At 37.3% G+C, this 25,705-nt stretch overlaps 4 protein-coding genes across 4 annotated transcripts; all 4 read left to right on the top strand.

Annotated features, from left to right (window-relative positions):
* Positions 1-4,032: 4,032 nt before the first annotated feature.
* On the top strand, positions 4,033-6,236 carry LOC120720696. The gene is made up of 6 exons (XM_040010476.1): positions 4,033-4,248; positions 4,407-4,739; positions 4,849-5,187; positions 5,299-5,430; positions 5,519-5,547; positions 5,641-6,236. Exons 1-6 carry the CDS (start codon positions 4,188-4,190, stop codon positions 5,773-5,775), a joined length of 1,029 nt encoding a protein of 342 aa, XP_039866410.1. The 5' UTR covers positions 4,033-4,187; the 3' UTR covers positions 5,776-6,236.
* A 1,924-nt stretch (positions 6,237-8,160) lies between these two features.
* Positions 8,161-13,160, top strand: LOC120720415. Its single transcript, XM_040010076.1, has 6 exons — positions 8,161-9,349; positions 9,485-9,811; positions 10,114-10,455; positions 10,621-10,749; positions 10,837-10,880; positions 12,169-13,160. Exons 1-6 carry the CDS (start codon positions 9,217-9,219, stop codon positions 12,277-12,279), a joined length of 1,086 nt encoding a protein of 361 aa, XP_039866010.1. The 5' UTR covers positions 8,161-9,216; the 3' UTR covers positions 12,280-13,160.
* A 4,055-nt stretch (positions 13,161-17,215) lies between these two features.
* LOC120720417 (signal-regulatory protein beta-2-like) lies at positions 17,216-20,301 on the top strand. The gene is made up of 6 exons (XM_040010077.1): positions 17,216-18,080; positions 18,168-18,497; positions 18,743-19,090; positions 19,202-19,324; positions 19,402-19,445; positions 19,523-20,301. The coding sequence occupies exons 1-6, from the start codon at positions 17,984-17,986 to the stop codon at positions 19,646-19,648; spliced, it is 1,068 nt and encodes a 355-aa protein (XP_039866011.1). The 5' UTR covers positions 17,216-17,983; the 3' UTR covers positions 19,649-20,301.
* Positions 20,302-22,604: 2,303 nt separating this feature from the next.
* LOC120720464 (signal-regulatory protein beta-2-like) lies at positions 22,605-25,435 on the top strand. Its single transcript, XM_040010151.1, has 6 exons — positions 22,605-22,671; positions 22,781-23,107; positions 23,352-23,693; positions 23,878-24,003; positions 24,092-24,135; positions 24,214-25,435. Exons 1-6 carry the CDS (start codon positions 22,629-22,631, stop codon positions 24,343-24,345), a joined length of 1,014 nt encoding a protein of 337 aa, XP_039866085.1. The 5' UTR covers positions 22,605-22,628; the 3' UTR covers positions 24,346-25,435.
* The last annotated feature ends 270 nt before the right edge of the window (positions 25,436-25,705 follow it).

Genomic DNA, 25,705 nt, shown 5'->3' with positions numbered 1-25,705 from the left:
CAATCCAGCCACGGGCCCATCCATCTGGCCCATCAAGACTCACTCTCATTTCATCAGTCCATAAAACCTTAGAAAAACCAGTCTTGAGATATTTCTTGGCCCAGTCTTGACGTTTCAGCTTGTGTGTCTTGTTCAGTGGTGGTCGTCTTTCAGCCTTTCTTACCTTGGCCATGTCTCTGAGTATTGCACACCTTGTGCTTTTGGGCACTCCAGTGATGTTGCAGCTCTGAAATATGGCCAAACTGGTGGCAAGTGGCATCTTGGCAGCTGCACGCTTGACTTTTCTCAGTTCATGGGCAGTTATTTTGCGCCTTGGTTTTTCCACACGCTTCTTGCGACCCTGTTGACTATTTTGAATGAAACGCTTGATTGTTCGATGATCACGCTTCAGAAGCTTTGCAATTTTGAGACTGCTGCATCCCTCTGCAAGATATCTCACTATTTTTGACTTTTCTGAGCCTGTCAAGTCCTTCTTTTGACCCATTTTGCCAAAGGAAAGGACGCTGCCTAATAATTATGCACACCTGATATAGGGTGTTGATGTCATTAGACCACACCCCTTCTTGACTGTGTAATTATTGCTGGGGATTTTAACATTCATGTGGACAACCCTCAGGACAAAGGGACTAAAGACCTGAGTAACACTCTGGGCAACTTTGGGCTGACTCAGCATGTAACAGAGGCCACACATAATAGAGGACACACTCTTGACCTACTGATCTCCAAAGGCCTGAGCATTTCAAAGGTTACTGTGTCTGATGTGGGCCTGTCTGATCATTACTGTGTTTTCTTTGAAAGTAAAATCTCAGCCCACACAAATATATCAACAACAGTGATCACAAAACGGTGTATAACTGAACACAGTAGTGCAATTTTTAACCAGGTCTTCCCATTAACACCTGACCTGCCCAGAGGGTCAGTCAATGAGCTCGTCAATAGCTTCAATGCTAACATGTTAAATGTAATGGACACTATTGCTCCCATTAAGGTGAAGGTTATCTCTGGAAGGAAAAAGTCTCCATGGAGAAACTCCACACTGGTGAAAAATGAAAAAAGAGAGTGTAGGAAAGCTGAGCGCAGATGGAGAAAAACAAACCTCCAGGTTCATTATGGCATTTATAAAGAGAAACTTCACAATTATAATTTACAACTGAGGAATGCAAGGAGGTCCTACTTCTCTGACATCATCACTAAAAACAGCCATAATGCTCGGGTCTTATTTTCTACAGTTGACAGGCTAACAAACCCTCCTGTGTCAGTGGCAGCTGAACTTCATTCGACCATGGCCTGCAATGACTTTGCCAAATTCTTCACAGAAAAAATCCAAAAAATTAGACAAGCAATTGGTACATCAACAGCAGATCCAGGATATGTACTGTGTCCACCAAAAAACTGTTTAAACACCATGAAACAGTTTCACCCGATTAACAGCAAAGACCTGGAGGACATCTTAGGTCAACTGAACTCCTCCTCCTGCTGTTTAGATGTCCTGCCAACAAGTTTTTTCAAAAAGGTCTCAAAGACTTTAGAGTCAGACCTGTTACAGATCGTCAACTTTTCTTTATTATCAGGTGTGTTTCCAGAATCACTAAAAACTGCTGTAATCAAACCTATACTGAAAAAGGACAATCTTGACAAGACACAAATGAACAACTACAGGCCGATCTCAAATCTCCCGTTTTTAAGTAAGATCATTGAAAAAGCAGTTTCTCAACAGCTCAATTACTTCTTAAAACAGAATAATTGCTACGATGCCTTCCAGTCAGGTTTTAGACAGAACCACAGCACTGAAACCGCTCTGACCAAAGTGTTTAATGACATATGTCTGAATACAGACAGTGGAAAAATGTCAGTCCTAGTTTTACTGGATCTCAGTGCAGCATTTGATACAGTTGACCACAACATATTACTCAAACGACTGGAGAACTGGACAGGTCTTTCAGGAACTGTACTAAACTGGTTCAAAACATACTTAGAAAACAGGAAATACTTTGTATCAATAGGTAACTTCACATCTGAGCAGACAAGTATCACATGTGGAGTTCCCCAAGGTTCCATCTTGGGACCCCTTCTGTTTAACATCTACATGCTCCCACTGGCACAGATTATAAACAACAACAAAATAAACTATCACAGCTATGCAGATGACACACAAATATATATCACAATGTCACCAGGAGACCGAGGCCCTGTACAGGCTCTTGGTAAATGCATTGAGGAAATCAATGACTGGTTGTGCCACAATTTTCTCCAGCTAAACAAAAACAAAACTGAGGTAATAGTCTTTGGCGCCAAAGAAAAACGATTACAGGTCACCAGAGAACTTCAATCTATACATCTAAAAACCACAAACCAGGCGAGAAATTTGGGTGTAGTGATGGATGCAGACCTAAACTTAGAAAAACACATTAAGACAATAACAAAGTCAGCTTACTATCACCTCAAGAATATATCAAGGATAAAAGATCTGATGTCTCAACAGGACCTGGAAAATCTAGTCCATGCATTCATCTTTAGTAGGCTTGATTACTGTAACAGCATCTTTACAGGTCTACCTAAAAAATCAGTCAGACAACTACAGCTCATTCAGAACTCTGCTGCTCGAGTCCTCACTAAGACCAAAAAAGTGGACCACATCAGTCCAGCTCTGAGGTCTTTACACTGGCTGCCTGTCCGTCAGAGGATAGACTTTAAAGTTCTGATGCTGGCCTATAAAGCTCTGAATGGTTTAGGACCAAAATACATCAATGACCTCCTGACCCAGTATGAACCATCCAGATCCCTCAGGTCATCTGGATCCGGTCTTTTATCAGTCCCCAGAGTCAGAACCAGACACGGAGAAGCTGCATTCAGCTTTTATGCTCCTTATATCTGGAACAAACTCCCAGAAAGCCTCAGATCAGCTGAAACACTCAGTTTATTTAAATCCAGGTTGAAGACCCACCTGTTCTCAGCTGCATTTGAATAAAGCACCAAATCCACACTTTAAGCTTAAATTTCAAAACTTACATTTAACTACTGATTTTATCTACTGTTCTGATTTTATCTGTTTTGATTTTATATACTGTTGTTTGTTTGTTTGTTTGTTTGTTTGTTAATTAGTTAGTTAGTTTATTTGCTTGTTTTAATCAATTTTAAATCATGCTTTTTATTTGTTCTTGTTTCTAATGTCTCTGTAAAGCACTTTGAATCACCTTGTTGTTGAATTGTGCTATACAAATAAACTTGCCTTGCCTTGCCAACTTGCCTTCTCATTACAGAGATGCACATCACCTAATATGCTTAATTGGTAGTAGGTTTTCGAGCCTATACAGCTTGGAGTAAGACAACATGCATGAAGAGGATGATGTGGACAAAATACTCATTTGCCTAATAATTCTGCACTCCCTGTATATCAAAATAATCTAGAGTCTGATGTAAGCACATCTCTCAAACATCTAACTGCTTGACCAAAGCTGAATCACGTAACAACAAAAAGATCCTGCAACAGCAGATCTTCCACAGAATGGTTGAAAAAGAAAAGAGTCAAGATCTTATGATAGCTCATCAAAATTCAGACATCAAGAGAGCTTTACATAGTCAAAGAGTACAAACCTCAAACTAAACAACTGAAGCAGTATTGTAAAGAAAAGTGTGCCAACATTCTTCCACAGAGACATAATGGTGGTTTTAAAAGTTTTCCGATCCAGCTATTGAATCCTATTCTGCTTAAATTTAACCCAGTTTGTTGTACATAAATAATGAAATTGTGTGTCTGAGTTGTTAATCTCAGGGTCTATTGATAAATAATGTTTCAGAATAGTGAGTGAAACACATTACGATTGAAAGGGGGTGTACTTTCTCTTTCACATCACTGTAGATTTGTATTTGCCCCAGTCAGACAGACCTACTGTATTTAGTTTCAGCTGAAAACGTCAGACTTTCTAAACATATAATGAAAAGAATGTTTTATGTTTAATGTGTGTGAATTACACAACACTAAAGAAATGCTTCACACTAAACCTGATTGGTTCTAGTTGTTGGTGTTGTTTCATGTGTTTATGTAGGAAATATAGTTGATATTTCCACTGTGGTAATATAGTGAATGAGAAAGCAAAGCAAGGCCAATCAGACTGATCTAAAATTGTTCCCTCCCACATTGCACGTCTATTTTAAAGCTGGTCATATCATCATATGCTCCAATGTAAATGTGTTTTAATAAGAAAATGATGGTCCTATTTTATTTACTGCTGACAGCCAGAATGGGGGGTAAGTATGTATCAAAGACGTGTTGCAGTTATAATTAAAGTACCATGCATATGTTCTCACAGCAATTTAGCACATGGCAGACGACAGTTTATCTCTCTTGTTTGTAATACTATTTGTTTACAAGTATCATAACTTTTTTTGTTTGTTTGTTTTTCCAGGTTGCACAAATGATCACAATTTTGTGACAAAGACTGTTGATGTTGGACAAAATGTGACACTTTCATGTATTCGCCAGTCAACACTTTTGCACCAGGAAACATTATTTTGGATCAGATTTGTTTCTGGAAACCAGTTTGAATTCTTGGGAGGAACATTCACCTTTGATTATGACGATGTTAACAATACGTCTCATATTACAGTAAAACAAGAACCTGGAACCTTTATTATGCAAATCAGCAAAACTAAACTAAGTGATACTGGTTTTTACTACTGCATAAAAGTCAGACAGCTTGCTATGACCTTTTTGGAGGGAACATTTCTGACCATCAAAGGTAAAAAAAAAAAAAAGTCTATGTGCTTATGAGTCTAATTTTAAAATGTTCAATTCAATGGCATCTCAATAGAGTTCATTTATTTATTTATGTTAATCTTTTTCAAAAGGTCCAGAACCTGATGTCATACACATGCGATCTTCTGATCGTATTCATTCAGGAGCCCAAGAGACTCTGCGGTGTTCAGTCCTCTCTAAGTATGAGAAGAAAACGTGTCCAGAAAATCCCAGTGTGTACTGGTTCAGAGCTGGATCAGAGAAATCCCATTCCATTCATGTTCATGGAAACAGTGGTGATGAATGTGGGAGTCCTGAAGCTCCCTCACAACGTAAATGTGTCTACAGCTTCTCAAGGAACGTCAGCTCCTCTGATCCTGGGCCTTACTACTGTGCTGTGGCCATATGTGGACAGATCATTTTTGGAAATGAATCAAAACTGGACATTAAAGGTAAATTTTACACTTCTGTACAACATACCCATGTGATCAATAAAATATATTTGTTTTAATTGATAATGTTGCCAAAATAATCACAATTATTGGGTGATTATATTTTTACAGCACCTGACATGTGGGATTTGCAGACGGCCAACACAGCTCTCTTTTTGTTATGTGCTGCTTTGGTTACAAGTCTGATGGTTATAGGTTTCCTCATCTATACCATCAAGAAAAAATCGTGTGATTGTTGGAATGGTAATAGACATTATTTATTTATTTGTTTGTTTGTTTTGTAATCAGCCTACAGCATCTTTCATCTTAAACGTCTCTGTCTTCCAAACAGGCAGTGATGGTGATCAGCAAGGTCAGCAGGTAAAGCTGAAAAAATTTAAATGTTTTAATGTTTTAGCTACGTGTTTATAATTAACATTCCCATCTCATCATAAACTTCATCTATTTCCTCAGACAGAAGAGGACCTCATGGTTTATACTGTACCAACTTTCAACAGGAGGAAAAATGGTAAAGTAGAGCGAAGGAATGAAAAAGTAACAGAGGGAGAAACAGTCTACAGTGATGTCAGTGTTTTAGCCATAAATTAACTATTCGTGTACTGAATAATGTATGCTCATTAGTACTATAGCTGTTCTGGCAAACTGGAATCTGTAGGACTTAACAGCATTGAGGCTTGATATCCCTTCTGAAGAATTTCTTTGTCACACTGAATACTATGCAGTTCCTCAAGTCTAACATCACACACATTTGTATTCTGTAGAAGTCCAGTTTTTGTGTGTGCTATTTTGTTTAAATGTGTTTGCTTGTTTGTTTGTTTTTGGGTTTTTTGGTTTGGGAAGAAGCTGTGATGCTCTTTGGTGGCTTCACATCCCTCTTTTGTCTAATGTTTGTTAATTACTAACACAATTATTAATAGTGTTAAATATTACTTAATGTGTGTTCCCTGCCTATGTGCCCTGTGAATTTCCCAACTGTGGGACTAATAAAAGCTATTTTATATTATTAAAGTCAGCCCTCTGTTTGTACATATTATATAACCCTCTGTTCCTCTTTGTGCAAGTGTCAGTTCATTCCTCATGTGCTGCTATGAGTTATTCTGCATGTTCTCCATTCATCCTGGTTCCTTGTTTTGTTTTGTCTGTTTCTCTTTGGACTCTGTTTAACTTTAGATTTATATTAGTTCTCATTTCTTTTTTTAAATACTCTGCAATGTGACTCTACATTTAGGTTTTTACTTCTTCCTCACAACTGTGGAAGACAGAATTGACATCGTTGTGAAATATGACTGTTCAAAATGGCTACTCATTGACATGTGGACATTTTTACGTTGCATCACATTATAAAGAACTGCATTGCTTTGAAGGCTTAGACAGCAGTGTTTTCATCTTTATATTAAAGCTTAGAAAACATGGGGTGTTATGTAACCATTTGTCTAAACATAAAATAATGTTCATTTACTTTACAATTAAATTATTTTATTTACATGGTATTGGAAAAAACAAAAAATGAACTACCATCAAAGAAACACAGTAAGGCTACACTAGATTATATACTTTAACACAAAGTTAACTTCATGTGCCAGATTGTTGATGGTTGTTTCAGTTAAAATGAATTAAAATGATAATTGTAAAAAAAAAAAAAAAAACTGCAGATGTGACAGCAAATGGCAATGTGTAATGTCAGGACCCGGAAACATTTTAATAGTTCTCTTAGTTTTTAATATGCAAGTATGTGAAGGTTGTGCAAGTCAAGCATGAGAACAGAGTCACGGCAGATGTGTGAGCAGTGACAGAGAAATAGTAGAAATGAGAAGTGCAAGGCAGAAGTTGTGAAGGTGGATGAGTTCAAATACCTAGGGTCAATCTTCCAAAGCAATAGAGAGTGCACAACAGAGCTGAAGAACAGAGTGTAGGCAGGGTGGAGTGGGCGGAGGGAAGTGTCTGGGGTGATTTGTGGCATAATGATAGCAGCAGGGTGGAGTGGGTGGAGCTTACTTTTGAGTGGTTTGAAGGAGGACAAGCAGAGGTGTGACAGAAGAGGATGCCAGACAATCATGATATGCATGATAGTCAGATAGAAGTCACCAGTCCAATAAGAAATCCCGATCGGAGATAGAAATTTGTATTCTAATGGTTAAAATTGTGAAAGAGAAAAGCGAGAGAACGTGAAAGGTCAAAAACTAAAGATGGGCATATCCATTTTGACATTGCTTATTAGACAGTGTAATCCATTTTGAAGCATTGGTACTACAACCAAGAGAGAAGCCATTTTGACCCCATAGAAAACAATGTTAAGCAACAATTTTGCGATGCTACATGTTTTCTTCACACACATTTTGACATGAAGGTTTCTATATCAAGAACCAGAGTTAGTGCAGCTCAATGAGTGATACACGGATATACAGGGGACTGTAGATAAAAGATGAATAATTACTTCAGTGGGTTGGGGATGGAATATTGAACTGTGGCAGAGGGAACACTTACATGAGAGGAGAATGGGGTGGATTAATGGGTATGCAGCACATTAGAACCAACCCCCGGGCCACGGACCGGTACTGATCTAGAAATTCAAAACTCATTAAGATTTGAACTATGGACACTGCTGCTTTGGGCATGCTCGTTAACTGCGTAAACACTTGGCTATACTCATTCATTTTTACAATATAGTCTGTAAGTCTTATTGTAATACCCAGTGTTTTGAAGTTGATGCAAGTGTGTTTAGGTCTCCAAACAGCTGTGTCTGCAAATTTTCCTCCCCCAGATAAGATTTGTGAAAAAAGTTATTTGTGTAAAATGTTATTATAACTTATAACATATTGTAACATTAAGCAACCTCTAATGACATGGAAAAATGTATTCCTGTGTTTTTGCTTTTACAGAAGTCAGAGAATGGAAATCCTGGTAGCCATGAAAAGCCAAGAACACTGCCTTTCCAAAATTGTAAAATGCTCTGTGTTTCATGTTTAGCTGTGTGACAGGCAGAATGTAGGACCCAAATGCAGGACTCGAGACACAGAAGGATAAACTAAAGGACGTAGCTTTATTTTGCTGTACAAAACTCAACACTAAATACAAGAAAACTAAACCAGAAATTAGAGACATGAAACTCTAACTAGAAAACTAAAAAAAACTCAACCAGCAACAGAAAACTAGGTATTTACCAGAAGCACGGAGGAAACACACAGCACTAAGGAGGTACAACACAACAACAGGCAGAGGGACACACCGAGAGATAACAAGGGAGAGCACAGCTGGGAGTAATCACACATAACGAGACAGGAAGGAAGAAAAACTGGAAACATTAACAAATGATGCAAGACTGTCAAAGTAAAACAGGAAACCAAGACATTCACAAAGACACAGACTTGACACTGAGACACGGAGATGTGACTAAATGGAGAACTGGATGCATGACCCTGGAGCAGAGAGACAAGAGAAACAAAGTGAGAAACATGGAACACAGAAGAATGAGACAGAACTAAACATACACGATAGACTACACAGGGAGGCACAAATGAGAACAGATTAAATGAACAAGAAGTCACAACCAGAAATACAAATGATTAAAGCAGGAAGAACGAGGAAACTAAACAATAGTAAAATGCAAAAATAAGAAAACTGGAAACACTGAGTCATAGAACCAGCAAGGTGACACTATGGGAACCCAAGTCATTACCCCACTAAGTAGGTTTGGTTTCTAAAAACACCAAGTGGCTATTGTCTAAACTTCACAGTACTCAGTGAGTCAATACAAAAATATTCCAGATAAGACTCAAACCTCAGTCTTCTGAGTGAAAGTCAGGTGTGTTCATACAACTGCTCCTCTACATCCTATTGTAAACTTTTAAGACACTGCAGGGAAAGTTGAAGTAAAATTTTGTCTCTAACAAAAACTACAAAAGGCTTATGTTATATTTAAAACAAGTGAGAAGCCGGATAAAGAAAAAGGCAATTTGCTCATCAAAGACCTGGATAAGACCCATGTGACAGGAACTGCACTTGAATATTTATTCTGTGATAACCAATCAGATGCATTTGACAGTGTGGTGTAAAAGGTCCATGTTACCCCCTACACTGACTGAAATTTCTACAAGGTCACTAAAAAGAGAGAATACCAACATGAATGCGTTGTGGGTCATACTGCTTCTTCTTCATCGAGGATGTAAGTGCTTTATTATTTTATTAACGTTATTTTCAACATATAAGTACGTTGGCTTTATCGTTCACTTTTACCTGGTGCTTTTCTGCATCATTGTGACTTAATGTTTTAGATTTTGTATGTTTTCTTTCAAATTAGACACACTTATTCCAGTAACTACAGTTCAACTCGGTGAACCTGCAACTTTGCTGTGTGACCTGCCTAAGACCGTGTACAGCCGTAGAGTTGATTGGTACAAGCAGAGTCCTGGAGACACTCTGCAAAGGATTTGGACAGTGAAGGATTCTGCAGCACCTGCCTTTGCACCAGAGTTCAACAACTCAAAATGGGATGTTAAGTATGACAAGAATTTGAGCAAACTGACCATTTTGAGGACAAGACAAGAGGACGAGGGAATGTATCACTGTGGATTCACAGAGTGGCTCCAAGATACCAAATGGACTGCGACATATTTGTTAGTAAAAGGTAATAATGTGATTCTGCAATAAAAGTTTGCTTCAGCAACTAAAACTTTATCACATAAATACTTAAGATAATAATTTATCAATGAGCATGTTCAGAAAAAAAAATCACTAAACTTTCAATTTAAATATTTTCAAATATTATTAAATTTACTTTTAAGATACATTTGATTTGGTATTTTTTTTAATGTTTCCAGTGATCCTTAAGTGAACTATATCTTTTAAGTAACACATGTTGAAACTATTGTTCTATTTTTCTTTCAGTGTTCTTTATAAACACATTTGTTAATATATATATTTTGACAGGAAACACCCAGAAAACATCGAACTATTCTGTTGTTCAAAAGAAGATAGCCCCTCCAGGAGGCTCAGTCACTCTTCATTGTTCACTCCTCTCTAATTTTGATAACAAGACATGTTCCGGAGGTCTCAGTATGTTCTGGTTTAGAGAAGGATCCAATCCATCTCATCCTAGCATCATCTACACTGATGGAAACAGACATCATAAATGTGGGAGTAACTCTGCGACTCAGCAGAGTTGTGTTTATCAGTTCAATAAAAGTATTAGCTCCTCAGAAGAAGGGACTTACTATTGTGCTGTGGCCACATGTGGGAAGATATTGTTTGGAAAAGGAACTAAACTTCAAGGTACTGGTTTCATTTATCTGTTTCTTAGAATATCAGAAAAATAAGTGCCTTTTGTTTCACGTTCATAGTGATTTCATAGAAGGTAAAATTTAAAAAAGGTAATTTTGTAATTTATATTGTCCTTAAATTTATTTTTGTTGTTTTTTTTTTTAACCTTTAATTTAGTTCCAGAAAGCAGCGTGTGGTCACAGAGTGCCACTACAGTTATTTTTCTGCTGTGTCCTGTACTGGTTCTGATTGTTATTGCTGTCCTCGCTTACACAATCAAGAAAACCAACAGTGATTATTGCAAAGGTAATCAAAGTTCATAGCTGTCTGTGAAGTTAACAAAACGGATGAATGTTACATTTCTAATAATTATTTATATGTTCTATATTCAAGCTACAATCCTGGAGAAAAACTCTGGTGATTTCAAAAGACAACAGGTAAAGTAAATAATGGTACATCGGTCATGTTGTGTTTATTTTGTGTTAAACAATTTTGTGTTCCTAATGAAATGACCTTTTCATTAGGACTCATCACAAAAGCTGAGCTAATATGGCTTGAATTCATATTCTAAAAAACATAATTTGTGCATTACTTTGACAATAAGCAATAATCAGATGAAACATTACAGACTGCTTTGGGCCAAAGTTACCATGAACATTTGCTTTGAAACAATTGAAATTTTTTTTATAGTCACAGAAGATAACACTTGCTGTGTTCCCTGTCAAAACTCTAACGGAAGTATTTTATTTTTGTATGGAGGAAATTTTCCCCAAACTGCACTTGCGTCTGACACTGCTTGTGACCAAGAGAGGAGATTAAGAAATGATCATATTATGTCCCTTATGACCTCCATTCAGCCTTAACTTGTCCCGGCATCACATGTTGTCAATTTCTTTATGCTACATTTAAACTGTTTGCTTGACATATACTGTCCGAAAGGTCAGCATCCCCTAAAGTGACCAGATTCACATCCACTGTGACGTTTGGACTTTTGATACAGATGAGTGGATGGCGCTCGACACACTCCAATTATCTTTGTAAATCTGTCTCCCGCCCAAGTTGGTCAAATTTACCACTATGGTTTTGATGGACTCTGTTCAAAGCAGAATTTGACATCACCAATCCAGGATATGGCATATTTTTAGGTCCTGCGGTCATCCTGATGACCTTTTCAGCTGAAGGCCCAATTTAATTCTCAGGTGTTGATACGTTTCCATTCTTTGACTTAAATGCGATGGCCTCATCATGGCCGTCCTCTTCATCACTGAATTGCTCCTCATCCGTCATTTGTTGGTCTGGATTATATTCCATGCCATCTTCAGCTTCTGACACTTGCTCCTTTAATCCATCCTTACTGCCAGTGTCGTGGCCTCTTTCCTAATCACCTGTCTAGTAATCAAATACGTAATAAAGAGCCGCCCTCAGGGTATATCGACCTGGCATGATGCTGTCACACAGTGACCTGTGAGCATTAAATACCCAACCTATGAGAAAAAGTTAGATACTACTGAAACAATGTTTGTGCTCATATGTGCATGCATTATACATATGGATCAGTGCGTATGTATGTTCATCTTACAAAGGGGGGTGTAACTGAATGATTGGTCATTTTTGACCAGGAACACCAAGAGTGTACAACTGTTGAATAAAGCGTAAAAAAGTGTTTAGTGTGTGTGCATTACTAGTTTTTTCTGGTTTTGATGTTTCTAATATTTTTTTCCCCAGGAAAAGGACACATCAGTGTTTTCTGCTGTCATCTTTATTGTGATACAAGATGAAAAGAACATAAAGGCCGTGAAGAGGCAGCAGATTTCCATGAATTTTGGACCGGATTAGATCTGTTTCCTATGCTTACCCCACAACACTGAGGATGTTTCCTTAGAGCCAATGGACTTTAATTTTTATTTTTTTTTGTATTTCATTTTTTTTTTGTTCTGTTCCTGTTAATAATAACATGTTCAGTCAATCACCAGTAAGCTCATTGCATCATCATTAAATATCTCCAAAATAACCTTAATTTAAAAAACAAAACAAAACAAAACAGGGGTCCCATCGGTTTTTAAGCGTCTGTTAAAGGACTGCTGCTCCGGCCTTTTTCTGCCTATACAGAGGATTGATGATGCTAATCTGACAGAAAACCTGCAGTGTCCACAGTCTGCTAGTGACTCTCCTCTCTTTTTTTTCTTTTTTTCTTTTACTTTTGTTGTGGAGCAACCAAAAGCTGCATAGTTCATAGCCTGAAATGACATATATGTTTGAATTTATATCATTAATAGCAGGCAGAATGAGTTCAGTGCAAGTGTGTAGAATTATACTCTTCTTTAATGACATAGTCTAACTTGAGTATAAGATTAAAAAAAAAATTCTTGGCATTGTAGTTTTGTTTCAACTTATAGCTTAGCGCTACTTTTCTTCTGGTCAGAGCGTGGAGTTTTGTGTTTGTACTTTAGCCTTGGTCAGTTTGCTTATTATTCACTTCTGTTAACCTTAATGGTATAAGTTTATTGTAAATATTAATTATGAATAAATTCATTGTTTGTAAAGTTATCTTCTTCTTTGCTTAGCAGCACAATAAAAAATGTAGCCAAAACCACAAAGGTAGGTCTGTTTGATAGAGCACTGATACTGGTGGGAATTGTCACTGAGACAGTGTTAAATTTTTTGCTGCTTAGAAAAGAAAACAAGCAAATAAACAAGCAAAAATCACTAGAATCTGAGCTATAAGTGTCTTTCTATTATATCTTTTTATGTCTTATGCTTGTAGTGAATGTCCTTTTGCATGTCAAAAGAAAAGAGCAAGCAAAGCCACATTCAGCAGATACACTGACAGACAAACGTTGTAATGGCCAATTTCTCTGCCTCTTGAACAAACACTGAATCTGTTAACTCACAACAGATATCACTGTGAGCTTTCTCCCTAGATAAAATGTGAGACGAGCCTTAAGGCACTTAAACGGACTAGTTATAAAAAACAAATAGAACTGATCATTTCAGCTACGTTAATGTGCTTTTTTTTTTTTTAAAGTGTCTTTTAAAAAAGAAAATCAACCACAAAAACTGTAACTGTTGTATATCTGCAGACACAGACTGTGATCAAGAACTGCAGCATGAGCAGGTCTCTGTGTGTGCCTTCCTCAAACATGCTCTAACAGCTCCTTGTATTGATGTAAAAGCTAAGCGTAGTTACTATTATAGTGCCGTTCCACTTTTCTTTTAAAAATACATAAAGTGCTACTAGACCAGCTCTTTGAAACCAAAAAGAAACAGGAAGAAAAGTCCCTTTGTAACCGCACCCTTTTTGTTGCAAGTCCAAACACAGCAATGCTGCTTCTGTGCATCAACTCTGTTTATCTTCATCTTTGCATCCGTCGTGTACAAATAGTTTTGTGCACAGAAACAAAATACTTATTACAACATGGGAGATGATAGACATAAGAGTCTAAGCCTTTATTCAGTCTTTATTTATATTATTTAAAGTATATTTTCAGTTGTTACATTTCTTGTTTGCAGCTGTCTCTACATTTGTAAGCATAGGCTGGTCACAGGACTGTCTCAGGAAATTGCAGGTAAATACTTGATTGAACTGTCTTATTGTCAAGCAGCAAGTGTAGTTAGACTAGCTCTTTAAATATTTTCTCTTTTTCTTTCTTCATTCAAATGATTGAACATTTTCTTTCTTCTGTCTTTGTAAATTTACCTAAATCTTCCACTGTGTGTACAGATATACAGATTGAAGTCTCAGCTGATTTATTTACGTTCTCCTATGATTCACATCACATTGCTCTATCACTACATACATTGGTACATATGTTTCAATTACACCAGAAGCTTCCAGGTTAGTTTGTTTATGTTGCACTGTGAGAGTGGTGCTCTGAAGTGAGAGTAGAGGATGGAGAGTGTAACCACAACCACCTCCTCAGCTCTGTATACTAGTGCATCTCTTCCTGCTTAAGTAACGGACAAGCAGGCTGGGTTTGTCATCACCGTTCTTTGCACAATGACAACGTTCAAGTGACAGTAAAGTTGAAAATGTAATCTTAATATCGTGGTCAAGTGCATTATAAAACAGCAAAAATTGCGAAGCATTCAGGCAGGGGAGATTAAGCTTGTTATACTGTAAAATCTCTGTGTTCTGTACTTCTCTGTCTCCCCAGTCATGTCTTCTTGTCTCAGTGTCAAGTCCATGTCTCTGGGCCAGTCTCATGTTTCCTGTTTACCTTTTGTAGTCTCATATCTTATGTTCGTTTATTCAGTTTTGCTTCCTCCGCATCTCATTGTGTTTGATTTCTCCCAGCTGTGTTCCCCATGTGTTTCTCCTTCCCTTGTTACTCCTCTGTGTATTTAAGCCTGTGTTTTCCTCTGCTTGTTGTCGTGTCATCCCATGTGCTTCTTTAATTGCCTTTGGTAACCTAAATCTTAGTAGTTGCTGCTTATAATTGGAATGTGCTCAATAGAATAACGGAGAGGATCCCCTACTAAAAATCAGGTTAGGATTATTTTCTGTCTCATTGTTATTATACACATATTGCTGTTGGGTGGTTTAAAAATCGGATTATTTTTGTAGACTAGAGAAACAGATTTTCCTAACATTTATGTTTTAACTATTTACAAGTTTTTACTAAGATAATATGACAATGCAGTTTAAAAATATTGTCTGAGTTATCGGTATCAGTCTTTACAGATTACAGCATCTGTAAGATGTGTCATGGCTGCAGTCCTCGCTGAGTGACCTGCCGCAGCCATGTCCCCGTCCCTCGTTTCCCGTGTGTGTGGGGGGGGGTACAGCGGTTTTATGGAGATGTCAGGTTCAGGGAGTTTCCCACTGCCAAGCCAGCCACACTTGAAAGTTACTGACACTTAGCTGTTGCCGATCAACTCCCATGTGAAGAGTTATTTAACAGCTGAGCTGAGCTTCAGTCGAAGCTGGATCGTTGAGAGCCATCAACAAGTGTATGACAGAGTTTCAGAGTGGAGTTGGCAGGTACTCATCATTTGCTTGTTTATTTTACAGGCACAAGTGGAGGGAGTTGAGCACTTTTGTACATAAACACCACTCACCATGGACACAGTAGAAGTCACAGCAGGGGAACGGAGAGTGAACACGAAAGGGGAAAATGAACTCACACATAGAGGACTGTTGCACTTTTCGTCAGTGTTGTTTCACTGTAAATAAAATGACTAATTCTGCATAAAGAGTCCTGCGTTTGTGTCCTGTATCCACACCGCCACACTTGACAAGATGGCTATATCCACTGTCATGCCACCTGTTGGTTTGTGCTTTTACTGCTGTGAAGGCTCAACTTGAACATGTTGGCTATATTGGCCACCATATCACTGTATGGTGATTATGGTAGCCATGCCATAAATCGTACCCTGTTTGATTTTGCTCCAAATAAACAAGATTATAAAATTAGCCCTATAAGATCCATCAATCCGTTTTCTTCCACTTAGTTACTTCAGGGTGACAGGAGGCTGGAAGCTATTCTAGCTGTCACAGGGCAAGTGGTGGAGTAAACCCTGGAGAGGTTGCCAGTCTTTAGCTGTGTCCCAATTCAGGGTCTGCACGCTTGAAGTACGCGCACTACGCGTACTGGTGCGTACTATAAGTACGAGAAGTGCGGAAGTGAGAGGCTTGTGAAATGGGACGGTATACGCTTCGTCGCGCTGTTCAGGTTGCCCAGCAACCATGATACTAACCGCGAGACACGTTACATACAGCATTGTTTGACAGAAATGAAGGAGAAAAATGTTTTGTTGGTCATTCATTTTTGTCATGACATCACTTTGATTAGTTGAGTATCAGAGGCTGAGACCACAGAACTGTAAAACATGATTGTTGGGCTTCATTTCTGTACTGAACAGTCATTTAAGATTAGTTAGTAAATAACAATTAGTTAATGTTGTTCATGAGACTAAAGCAATCTCACTGTGGTAATGTAAATATAATATGGCCAATATTATATTATTGTCAGATTATTATGATATATATATATATACACACATATCACTGACTTTCAGCTTGTTGTGTTTGTGGATATATGACTGACTTTAATAATTAAACATTCGCACATAAATAAGTGACGTCATATTCAGTACTTTTGACAGTTCACTCTTCGGCCGCTCCATCTTATTAGGGAAATTCCATGTACATAAATGTCAATTTCAAGACTCAACCCCATCATTTAATTTGTTTTTGATTGAAATTGAATATTACTCGAACTCTCTTAAATTAACTTCCAATAAAAAAGGTTTATCATTGATTGAAATTCATTCAGAAATGTGTAACGAATGAGCTGTCACAACTTTCAAATACAAAGTTGTTATGAAGTCTGTCACATCCCCCCCCCCTTTTTTTTCTTTTTTTCTTTTTTATCCTTTATTTATTTATCCTTCTTATTTCATTGTACTGTATATTGTTACTCTTATTTTCCTTGTATGTCTACTGTACAAATTGAACTGGAATGACTGACTGTTCGCTTTATAATTTCAATAAAGTTTTGAAAAAAAAAAAAGAAAAACTCTTTGACCGCTCCCTTCTGCCGTATTTTGCGGCAAAATTATCCACACCCACTGCCGCGCTATGAATTGTGGGATATATGGGACCACGAAGCGTGCACCGGACCACGCTTCATATTTGGGGAAATCGACGGCGCATTTGGAGTATGCATTTGAAGTACACTTCGAATTGGGACAGCCGTCGTCGCGTGGCGGTAACCACACTTAAAATGCGTACTTCAAGCGTGCAGACCCTGAATTGGGACACAGCCTTTTACATGGGTGACAGGGAGACAACCACTCATTATCACACTGACACGTGTTACTGAATTTAGAATGACCAATTAACCTAACACCATTCATGTCTTTGGATTGGAGGATGAAGCAAGAGTATCCAGAGAGGGCATGCAGATATAGGCCCCAACCTATATTTGAAACCCAAAACCTATTTCATGTCAGGCAGAAGTACTAATCACCAAAGTACCATGCTGCCCAACATCTGAAGACTTTAGACTGATTAGTAAGATGGAGTTATGTGATCTAATATGATTAATAAAAAAAGATCTATGCATTTGTTTTCATATTTTCACAGAATTACAAAGAATACAGAGAGTCTAGCTGTGGGACTTCACAAAAAGAATAATTTGTGCAATATGTGATTGACCAATTGTAAAGTAAGCAACCTCTGACATTTGTATGAATAAATGCATATAAAATCTTTGCTGGTGTCTTCAGCGCACAGTAACTCAGGTAGCATAAAAAACAGAACTTTCTGAGGTGTTTTAAGTATAAAATGCTCCTTTTAAATCCAGCATCTAACTTGGTTTTACTGGCTAAAGCTAACCAAGCAGAAATTGAACAATGATGAAACACAACATTCAATAGAAAATGAATTAGATTATAATTTAAATGAGGAATGAGGAACATTTAATTTGCTCTTCAAATACGTGGATGCAACCAATGTAAGAGGAAGAGCTCCTGAATCTGTATTCAGAGATAACCAATCAGATCTATTTGAAGGGTGACATAAAGGGCCCATGTTTCAATGCCTCCTACAGTCAGTCAAGCACCTAAGTCCATAACACAAGACCTTTACAAGATGATCAGATTATGGATTGCACTGCTCTTTGTTAATCGAGGATGTAAGTGTTTATGTAAATTTTTGCCACACATGTAAGCTGTTTCCTGCATTGCTTTGTCTGACTTTTAGATTTTCGTTTTCTATTTAGCTGCACTTGTTCCAGTAACTACAGCTCACCTCGGGGGACCTGTAACCTTCACATGTGTTCTACCCAAGACTGAGACTGGCCGCAGAGACATCCACTGGCATAAGCAGAGTCTTGGAGACACTCTGAAAATAATATGGACACTAAAGGAATCTGCAACACCTAAGTTTGCACCTGAATTTGATAACTCAAGATGGAAGGCTTATTATGATAAAAATGTTAGCAACCTGACGATTTTGAGAACAAATCAAGAGGATGAGGGAATCTATCACTGTGGGTTCACAGAGTGGCTCCAAGATACTACATGGACGGGGACATATTTGTTAGTAAAAGGTAATAATGTGATTTCCTTTCATGCAATTTTAAGATGTTATAAATGCATTTTATAAATGTTAAGAAATGTTATCTCTAAGTAAGACATCATCTATTTTGCTCAAATTTCTGTATAAATCCAAATGCATCTAAATATATTCATTGTAATCATCAGACTGAATGTTACAGCTAAAGTTATATTTGAAATATATATATACAAATTTTCTTTGTAGTATCATTTGTTAATGCGGTTTCATATTCCAAAGGAAACACCCAGAGGATATCAAACTATACCGTTGTTCAGGAGAAGACCATCCGTCTAGGAGACTCAGTGACTCTCCAATGTTCAGTTCTCTCCGTCTCAGTTAACAAGACATGTCCAGGGGGTCTTGAGGTATTCTGGTTCAAAGAAGGATCACATAGATCTCATCCTAGTATTATCTATACTGATGGAAACGGACATCATGAATGTGAGAAGAGATCAGAGACTGAAAAGAGCTGTGCGTATCGCTTCTCTAAGAACATCAGCTCCTCTGATGCTGGGACTTACTACTGTGCTGTGGCTACATGTGGAGAGATATTGTATGGAAAAGGAACAAAACTGGACATTCAAGGTACCAGTTTCTCTATCAGCTTCTCTGTCTGTCTATTGTTTAGAAAATCAGAAAAATAAGTGATTGTGTAACTTTAATTTTGTCATATATTTATTTTTAATATTGTCCCAGGGTGCAGCGTGTGGTCACAGAGTGCCACTACAGTTATTTTTCTGCTGTGTCCTGTACTGGTTCTGATTGTTATTGCTGTCCTCGCTTACACAATCAAGAAAACCAACAGTGATTATTGCAAAGGTAATTGGAGTTATTCAGAGTTCTAGATGTTATGAATCTTACATTTGCATTAATTACTTATATGTCCTATATTCAAGCTGCTGTCCTGGAGAAAAACTTTGGTGATTTGAAAAGCCAACAGGTAAAGTACCTAATGGTAGAGTGTGTTAGATTTTCAAGTTTTAATGTTTATAATATTTTTGTATTGTATTTTCCCAGAAAAAGGACACGATGATGTTTTCTGCTGTTGTGTTTACGATGATGAAGGCTGACAAATACAAAAGACAGGATGCAGTGAAGCGGCAGCAGATCTACATGACTGTCAAGGCTTTTGGACTGGATTAGATCTGTTTACCACCCCATCATCCCTTTATGTCATATAACATTGTGGATATTTGCTTAAAGCGAATGAGCTATAATGTGTTGTTGTTCTATACCTCTATCTATAAAAATGTGACCGCATGCTTACTGCAACATTTCTAGTGCAGTCTTATGATGAGTTTTTATTTCTTTTTTCTCATTTCATTTAAGTCTATATTGAAACCAGTACTTAAGAAATCAGTGCAAAACAGACATTACTGAAGCTGATTACACCATGACTGAAAAGTCAAAGTAGTTAAAGTGCATACCACATGGATGCTCGCATCATTCCCCTGCTGTCTTCCCATTCTGTTAAAAATAAAAAGTGACTGGAAAAGGCGAGTTCAACTGGAAAACCTGATATGTTTGAATTTATGTCACTAACATCAGGTAAAGTGAAACTAGTGCAAAGTTTTAATGTTATGCTTTTCTTTAACAACATATTCCAACATTTTTCAACAGATTTTGAAAAATGTAAGATTTTTTTTAGCCAGGAGTGCGGGCTTCAATTATTTCTTTGAATTGTTCTTTTTCCAGGGTGAAATGATTGTGCAGCATGGATTTTTAATGACTTTCATGCTGTCCTCCCAGGAGCCCAGCATGAGTAGAAGTCTCTTTTTTCCTCTTGTACTTTCCCATTGTAGTGTATATTTCAGTGTTTTTTTTTTCTGTAACGCTACCGATCTCCGACCTGTATCCCCATGTGATGTCTGTGTTGTGTGTGTGTGTGGTCGGGGGGGGGGGGGGTCCTATTTCACTGCAGGGCAACCTGCACGTGGCGAATAAAGCCTTGCTTGATTGATTCTTAAATATTTTTGTTTTATTACCTAAATCTTTCTACTGTCTGTACAAATATTTAAGTCTTGAATTTGAGATGCAGCATTTTATTTGCTTTTTGGGTTTTCTGTCACTTTGGCACATATATCTCTGTTGAGGAAGAAGCTTTCAGGTCAGTGTGTTTATGTGACACCTCCAGATCGGTGTGTGTTTTGTGACACAGTGAGAGTGGCGCTCTGAAGTAAGCGTAGAGGATAGAGAGTGTGACCACAAACATTACTGGTGCAACTGTATCTTACCGCTTAAATAACTGACAAGCAGACTGGGTGGGTTGTCTCTGATAATGTAGAGTTTGTAACTGTCCTTTGTAAGGAAAAAGATCAAATGACAAGATTTCGAGTATTTTAATATTTTGATCAAGTGCAATAAAAAGCAGAAAACGACAGAAATGAAAAATGTCGCAAAGTATTTCAGGCAGACCAGTTTTAGGTTTTTGATACAGTAAATCCTACAATTACATAAAATGCAGTCCACTCATTGCCTTTTTTTTTTTTAATTTACCCTCTCCGTTGGTCTTCCAGCTCAGTTTGTTGTTGAAGTGGACATTCAGGTGAGGACTCCTCACACCCCAAGGCACACCCCAAAATATTCCTCTAATGTTCGGCATTCCTCCACCTGGCTGTCAATTATACAGCACTGCAGGATCGTCTATAGGGAAAATGACCTAGAATTGTTTTGAAGTATGTAGAAGACAAACAGAAATGGAACCAACACTGAGTTTGTTGACCAATATATATATAAGATAATAAGAGAGTGCAAAATCACACCTTTTTCACAGCTGTTTTGGGTTTTTTTTTTTTGTGAAAACATACTAGGGGACAATCCGAGTTACGATTAGCTAGGTAACCCTCTCACATATCATTTACCACCCTCTCACATATCAATCAATGGCATTCTTCAATCTCATTGTAATCACCTACTTGAATTTGCGAGAGATTAACATTAGACCCACTACCTTCATGTAACCAACAAATATTTCAGCTGCAGCCACCTGAAATGTTGAAATGCAAATTTTATAGATTTTTTATGGTCGCTGCTCTACATTGTCAACTGTCACTTCCTTTGGAGATGCTCCTTTAATCAGTTTTGGCAATCATAATCTTAGCAGTTGCTACTTATAACGTAAAACTTGGAGCTATACAGCATTTCATGGAGCAAGCATAACATTATTAGAGCTTGACCTACAAAAAATCTGATCCATCAGCTATTTTTTTAAATTGCCTAAAAAAGGTTTCCCTAACATTTGGTAAATGTAGTTATTTGTGGGCCATATCACTGGATATCTGACACTTTGCTTTATTTTTTTGTTGTAAATGGAACAAAATGTTTGCTGGGGAAGATATGTCCATCTGTTTTCTTCCACTAAGACAATGAAAGTAAGGTGTAATCGGAGAGGACATGCAAACTCCACATAGAAAGGCCTCGGTCTCAAGTCAAACCTAGAACCTTCTTGCTGTGAGGTAAAAGCGCTGACTACCACATCACCATGCTGCCAGATAAAGGGACCTATAACTGCTATAAAAATAAATGCATTTGCTTTTTGATAGTGTAGTGCACAATAACTCAGCTAACATAAGAAACAGCTTTCTAAAACATTTTAGTGGTGTAAAATGGTCTGTTCAGATGCAGAACCTAACCTAGTTTTACTGCCTAAACCTAACCAGGCAGGAAGTGAAAAATAAAAACATGTGCTGAGTCAAAGCAAAGCTTTAAGATGTCCCCAGATAGGACTTGAATCAACTTACATACCTACATTATAAACATTTTAAACATTTTAAAGTAGAAAGAAGCTCAAGAAGTCTATTTAGAAATTCTGAAATGAATTATTGCCAGAAGGTAGAAACAAATGACAAATTAATCATTGGAGAACTTGCTCGAAAAACTTTAAAAATGCCTTGTATTATACTTAAAATGAGTGACGAAATGGCTAAGCAACAGACGCTTTACTCCTCAAAGACCTGGATGAAACAAAGTGACAGGAAGTTCACTTCATTCTCTGATTCTGATCTATATATTCTGTGATAACCAATCAGCCAATCAGATCGGTGTAACAATTTGACATAAAAGGTCCAAGTACCTCCTACAAACAGTGAAATACCTACAAGTCCATAACAAAAGACATGTCAAGATGATCGTGTTATGGGTTACGCTCCTTCTTCTCCATCACGGATGTAAGTGCTTTTTCTGATTTGGTTTTTAATATATGCTGTTTGCTTGGTGGTTTTCCTGTGTCATTGTGAATTAATGTTTTAGATTTCTGTGTGTTTTCTATGAAATTAGATACACTTGTTCCAGTAACTTCAGTTCAACTTGGGGAAACTGTAACCATTCCATGTCAACTGCCTGTGATTGAGACCATTCGTAAAGAAGTCCACTGGTACAAGCAGCGTGCCGGGGACACTCTGAAAGTAATTTGGACAATGAGGGAATCTGCACCTGAGTTTGCGCCTGAGTTTAATAACTCCAGATTGAAGGTAAATCACAATAAACACTTTACCAACCTGACCATTTTGAAGACAAATCAAGAGGACGAGGGAATCTATCACTGTGGATTCACAGAATGGCGTAAGAATACTGAATGGACCGGGGCGTATTTGTTAATAAAAGGTAATGATGTGCGCTTCTTTCATGGAGTTTTGCCACATGCTTCAGTCTGTAAAATTGTACAGTATAAATTATAACAACAGCTTATTAATTGTCAAAAGCATGATCAGAAAACAGTTAATATAGTCATACAAATGTATTTTAATTTACATTTAATTTGCATCTAATTCATTTTAAAGACACATTTTATACATGCAGTTCATGAATCCTTCACAATGAGCTTTGTTAACACATTTTTATTAATCAGGAAACACCCAGAAAACATCAAACTACACTTTTGTTAAGGAGAAAGTCCATCCAGGAGACTCTGTGACTCTTCAGTGTTCAGTCCTCTCCAGCTCTAACAGAAAGACTTGTCCAGGAGGTCACAATGTGTTCTGGTTCAGGGAAGCAAATACATCTCATCCTGGCATCATATACACCGATGGAAACAGACATCATGAATGTGAGAAACGATCTGAGACTGAGCAGAGTTGTGTTTATCGCTTGTCTAAGAACATCAGCTCCTCTGATTCTGGGACTTACTACTGTGCTGTGGCCACATGTGGAGAAATATTATTTGGAAATGGAACAAAACTGGACAGTCGAGGTACCTGTGATCACATTAATGAATGATAATATTCTCCAGTCCAGAACATCAGTCTATAGTTTGAATATTAAATATTGACTCACTTTGGTTTTACATTAACAGTAATCTAATCTGAAGGTGATATTAAACACAATTTAGTTTTTGTCCAACATAACTTGATTTTTTACTTTTAATATTGTTTCAGAAACCAGAGTGTGGTCACAGATGGCCAGCAGCATAATTTTTCTACTGTGCACTGTCTTGGCTATAAGTCTGATTGTTATAGTTGCTCTCATTTGGATGATCAAGAAAAACAGTGATCACTGCAGAGGTAATTCAAATTGCATTGTTCTCTATGAAAAATAACCACACAAATCTTACATGTATATTAATTGTTACCTGTATCTTCTATATTCAAGCTGATATCCAGAGGAAATGTTTTACTGATCAGAAGAAACAAGAGGTAAAGAACTTTTTGAGCTTTTTGTTTTTTCTAATATTTTGAGATTTCTTATACATTATATTTACTCTGTTTTCCCAGAATAAAGACAGATGGATGTTTTCTGTTGTTGTTTTTACCACAATGAAAGCTGATGGATGCACAAAAAAGTATGCAAAACCTATGAAGAAGGAGCAGATCTATACAGCTGCCGAGGCTTTTGTCTTCGGTTAGGCATATTTACCATCCTTTGATATGAAATTACCTAATTGATGTTTGCTTAGACATAGTAGGGTTTTTGCTGTTTTTCTATATATATATATTAGAGTTTAAATGTGTTTTATAGTAAATGCATCTTGATGATGAAAATGTTTACTTCTGCATACAGCTATAGTAACAAAGTATATACCCTCTTTAAATTCAATGGTCTTTGGTTTTATAGAGGTAGCAAACTTCCTAAAGATCAATTTCAGTACCTGCTTCTACTTTTCCTCCTATATCCTGTGGAAGGATTCAAAATCTTTTATTCTGCATTTTAGCTTAATTTTTGTAACATAAATATGATACAATGTAATGTTTTGTCGTTCATCTGAAGTTGCATTTAGATCATTATGAAACCTGCTGGGGATGTTTTATTTTTTATTTTATTTTTTATTATGTGTTGATATACACCTAAGAACTGAAAAGATTAATATTCCTATCGTGGTGTGATCATTTGTGGTCTGATTGTTGCTTTTCTCTGTCATGTTTTCTTACTTCCTGTCTTATGTGCCGCCGTTAAAGAAGCTTCAGATTTATTGAACAATATGAATGGATTCAGCCAGGTGACTCACATGTCATACAAGTCTGTAGATTTAACATTATTCAAAGCGAACACCTATTTTCATCTGTACAAAAGACAATGAAATGTGCAACAGTGAGCAGTTAAAAGGACGTTTTCTGCATCATTCATGTATCTTGTTGTAATGAAATATCCTTTCTTTTTTTGTTCCATATAAGTGGCATAGTATGTTTGTAAGGGGACATTTGGTAAACACATCTAAGTAATGACATGTATGTTGGTGCAGTGAATCAAAGTAAAATGCATTTATTTCAGTTACTGTTTGTTTCATTGCACCAACATGAGTGAAAGTAGTTTAGGTGACCTGTACTGAGAGTTGTGAAAGTCCAATCTAACAGTGTCCACACGGTCTGGTGATGACTTTCTGTCCTTGTGAAGTGTATAGGAATTTATTTTACTTATGTATTAATCACATTATTTTATTGTATGATGCCTTGGTGCCACTGGATTTTAACAAGTCTCACACTCATACATTAAGACAAATGGTGGGGGTCTAGTAAGGAAGTTGGGGGAAGCAGACAACTCCACAGGAAGAGTCTTTTGTCTCTTCGAGGACTCTGGGAGGTAGCAAGGGAGTGTGAACCTTAAGGTGTGAAACAGCTGTGTACTGCCTTTTGTTCCTGGAGAAGGTATTTAACTGAGAGCCATGCTAGGCTCAGGGAGACTCTGCTGACCGTCTGCCCCGCGATCATGCAGGGACTTCATCAAGCTTGGTTGTCTGTTCTTTGTGTGTTTTGATTAAAGAATTTTAGC

The sequence above is a fragment of the Simochromis diagramma genome, unplaced genomic scaffold, assembly GCF_900408965.1.
Source record: "Simochromis diagramma unplaced genomic scaffold, fSimDia1.1 OVJJ01000585.1, whole genome shotgun sequence".
Lineage (NCBI taxonomy): Eukaryota > Metazoa > Chordata > Actinopteri > Cichliformes > Cichlidae > Simochromis > Simochromis diagramma.
This window is presented reverse-complemented; position numbering and strand designations above follow the sequence as displayed.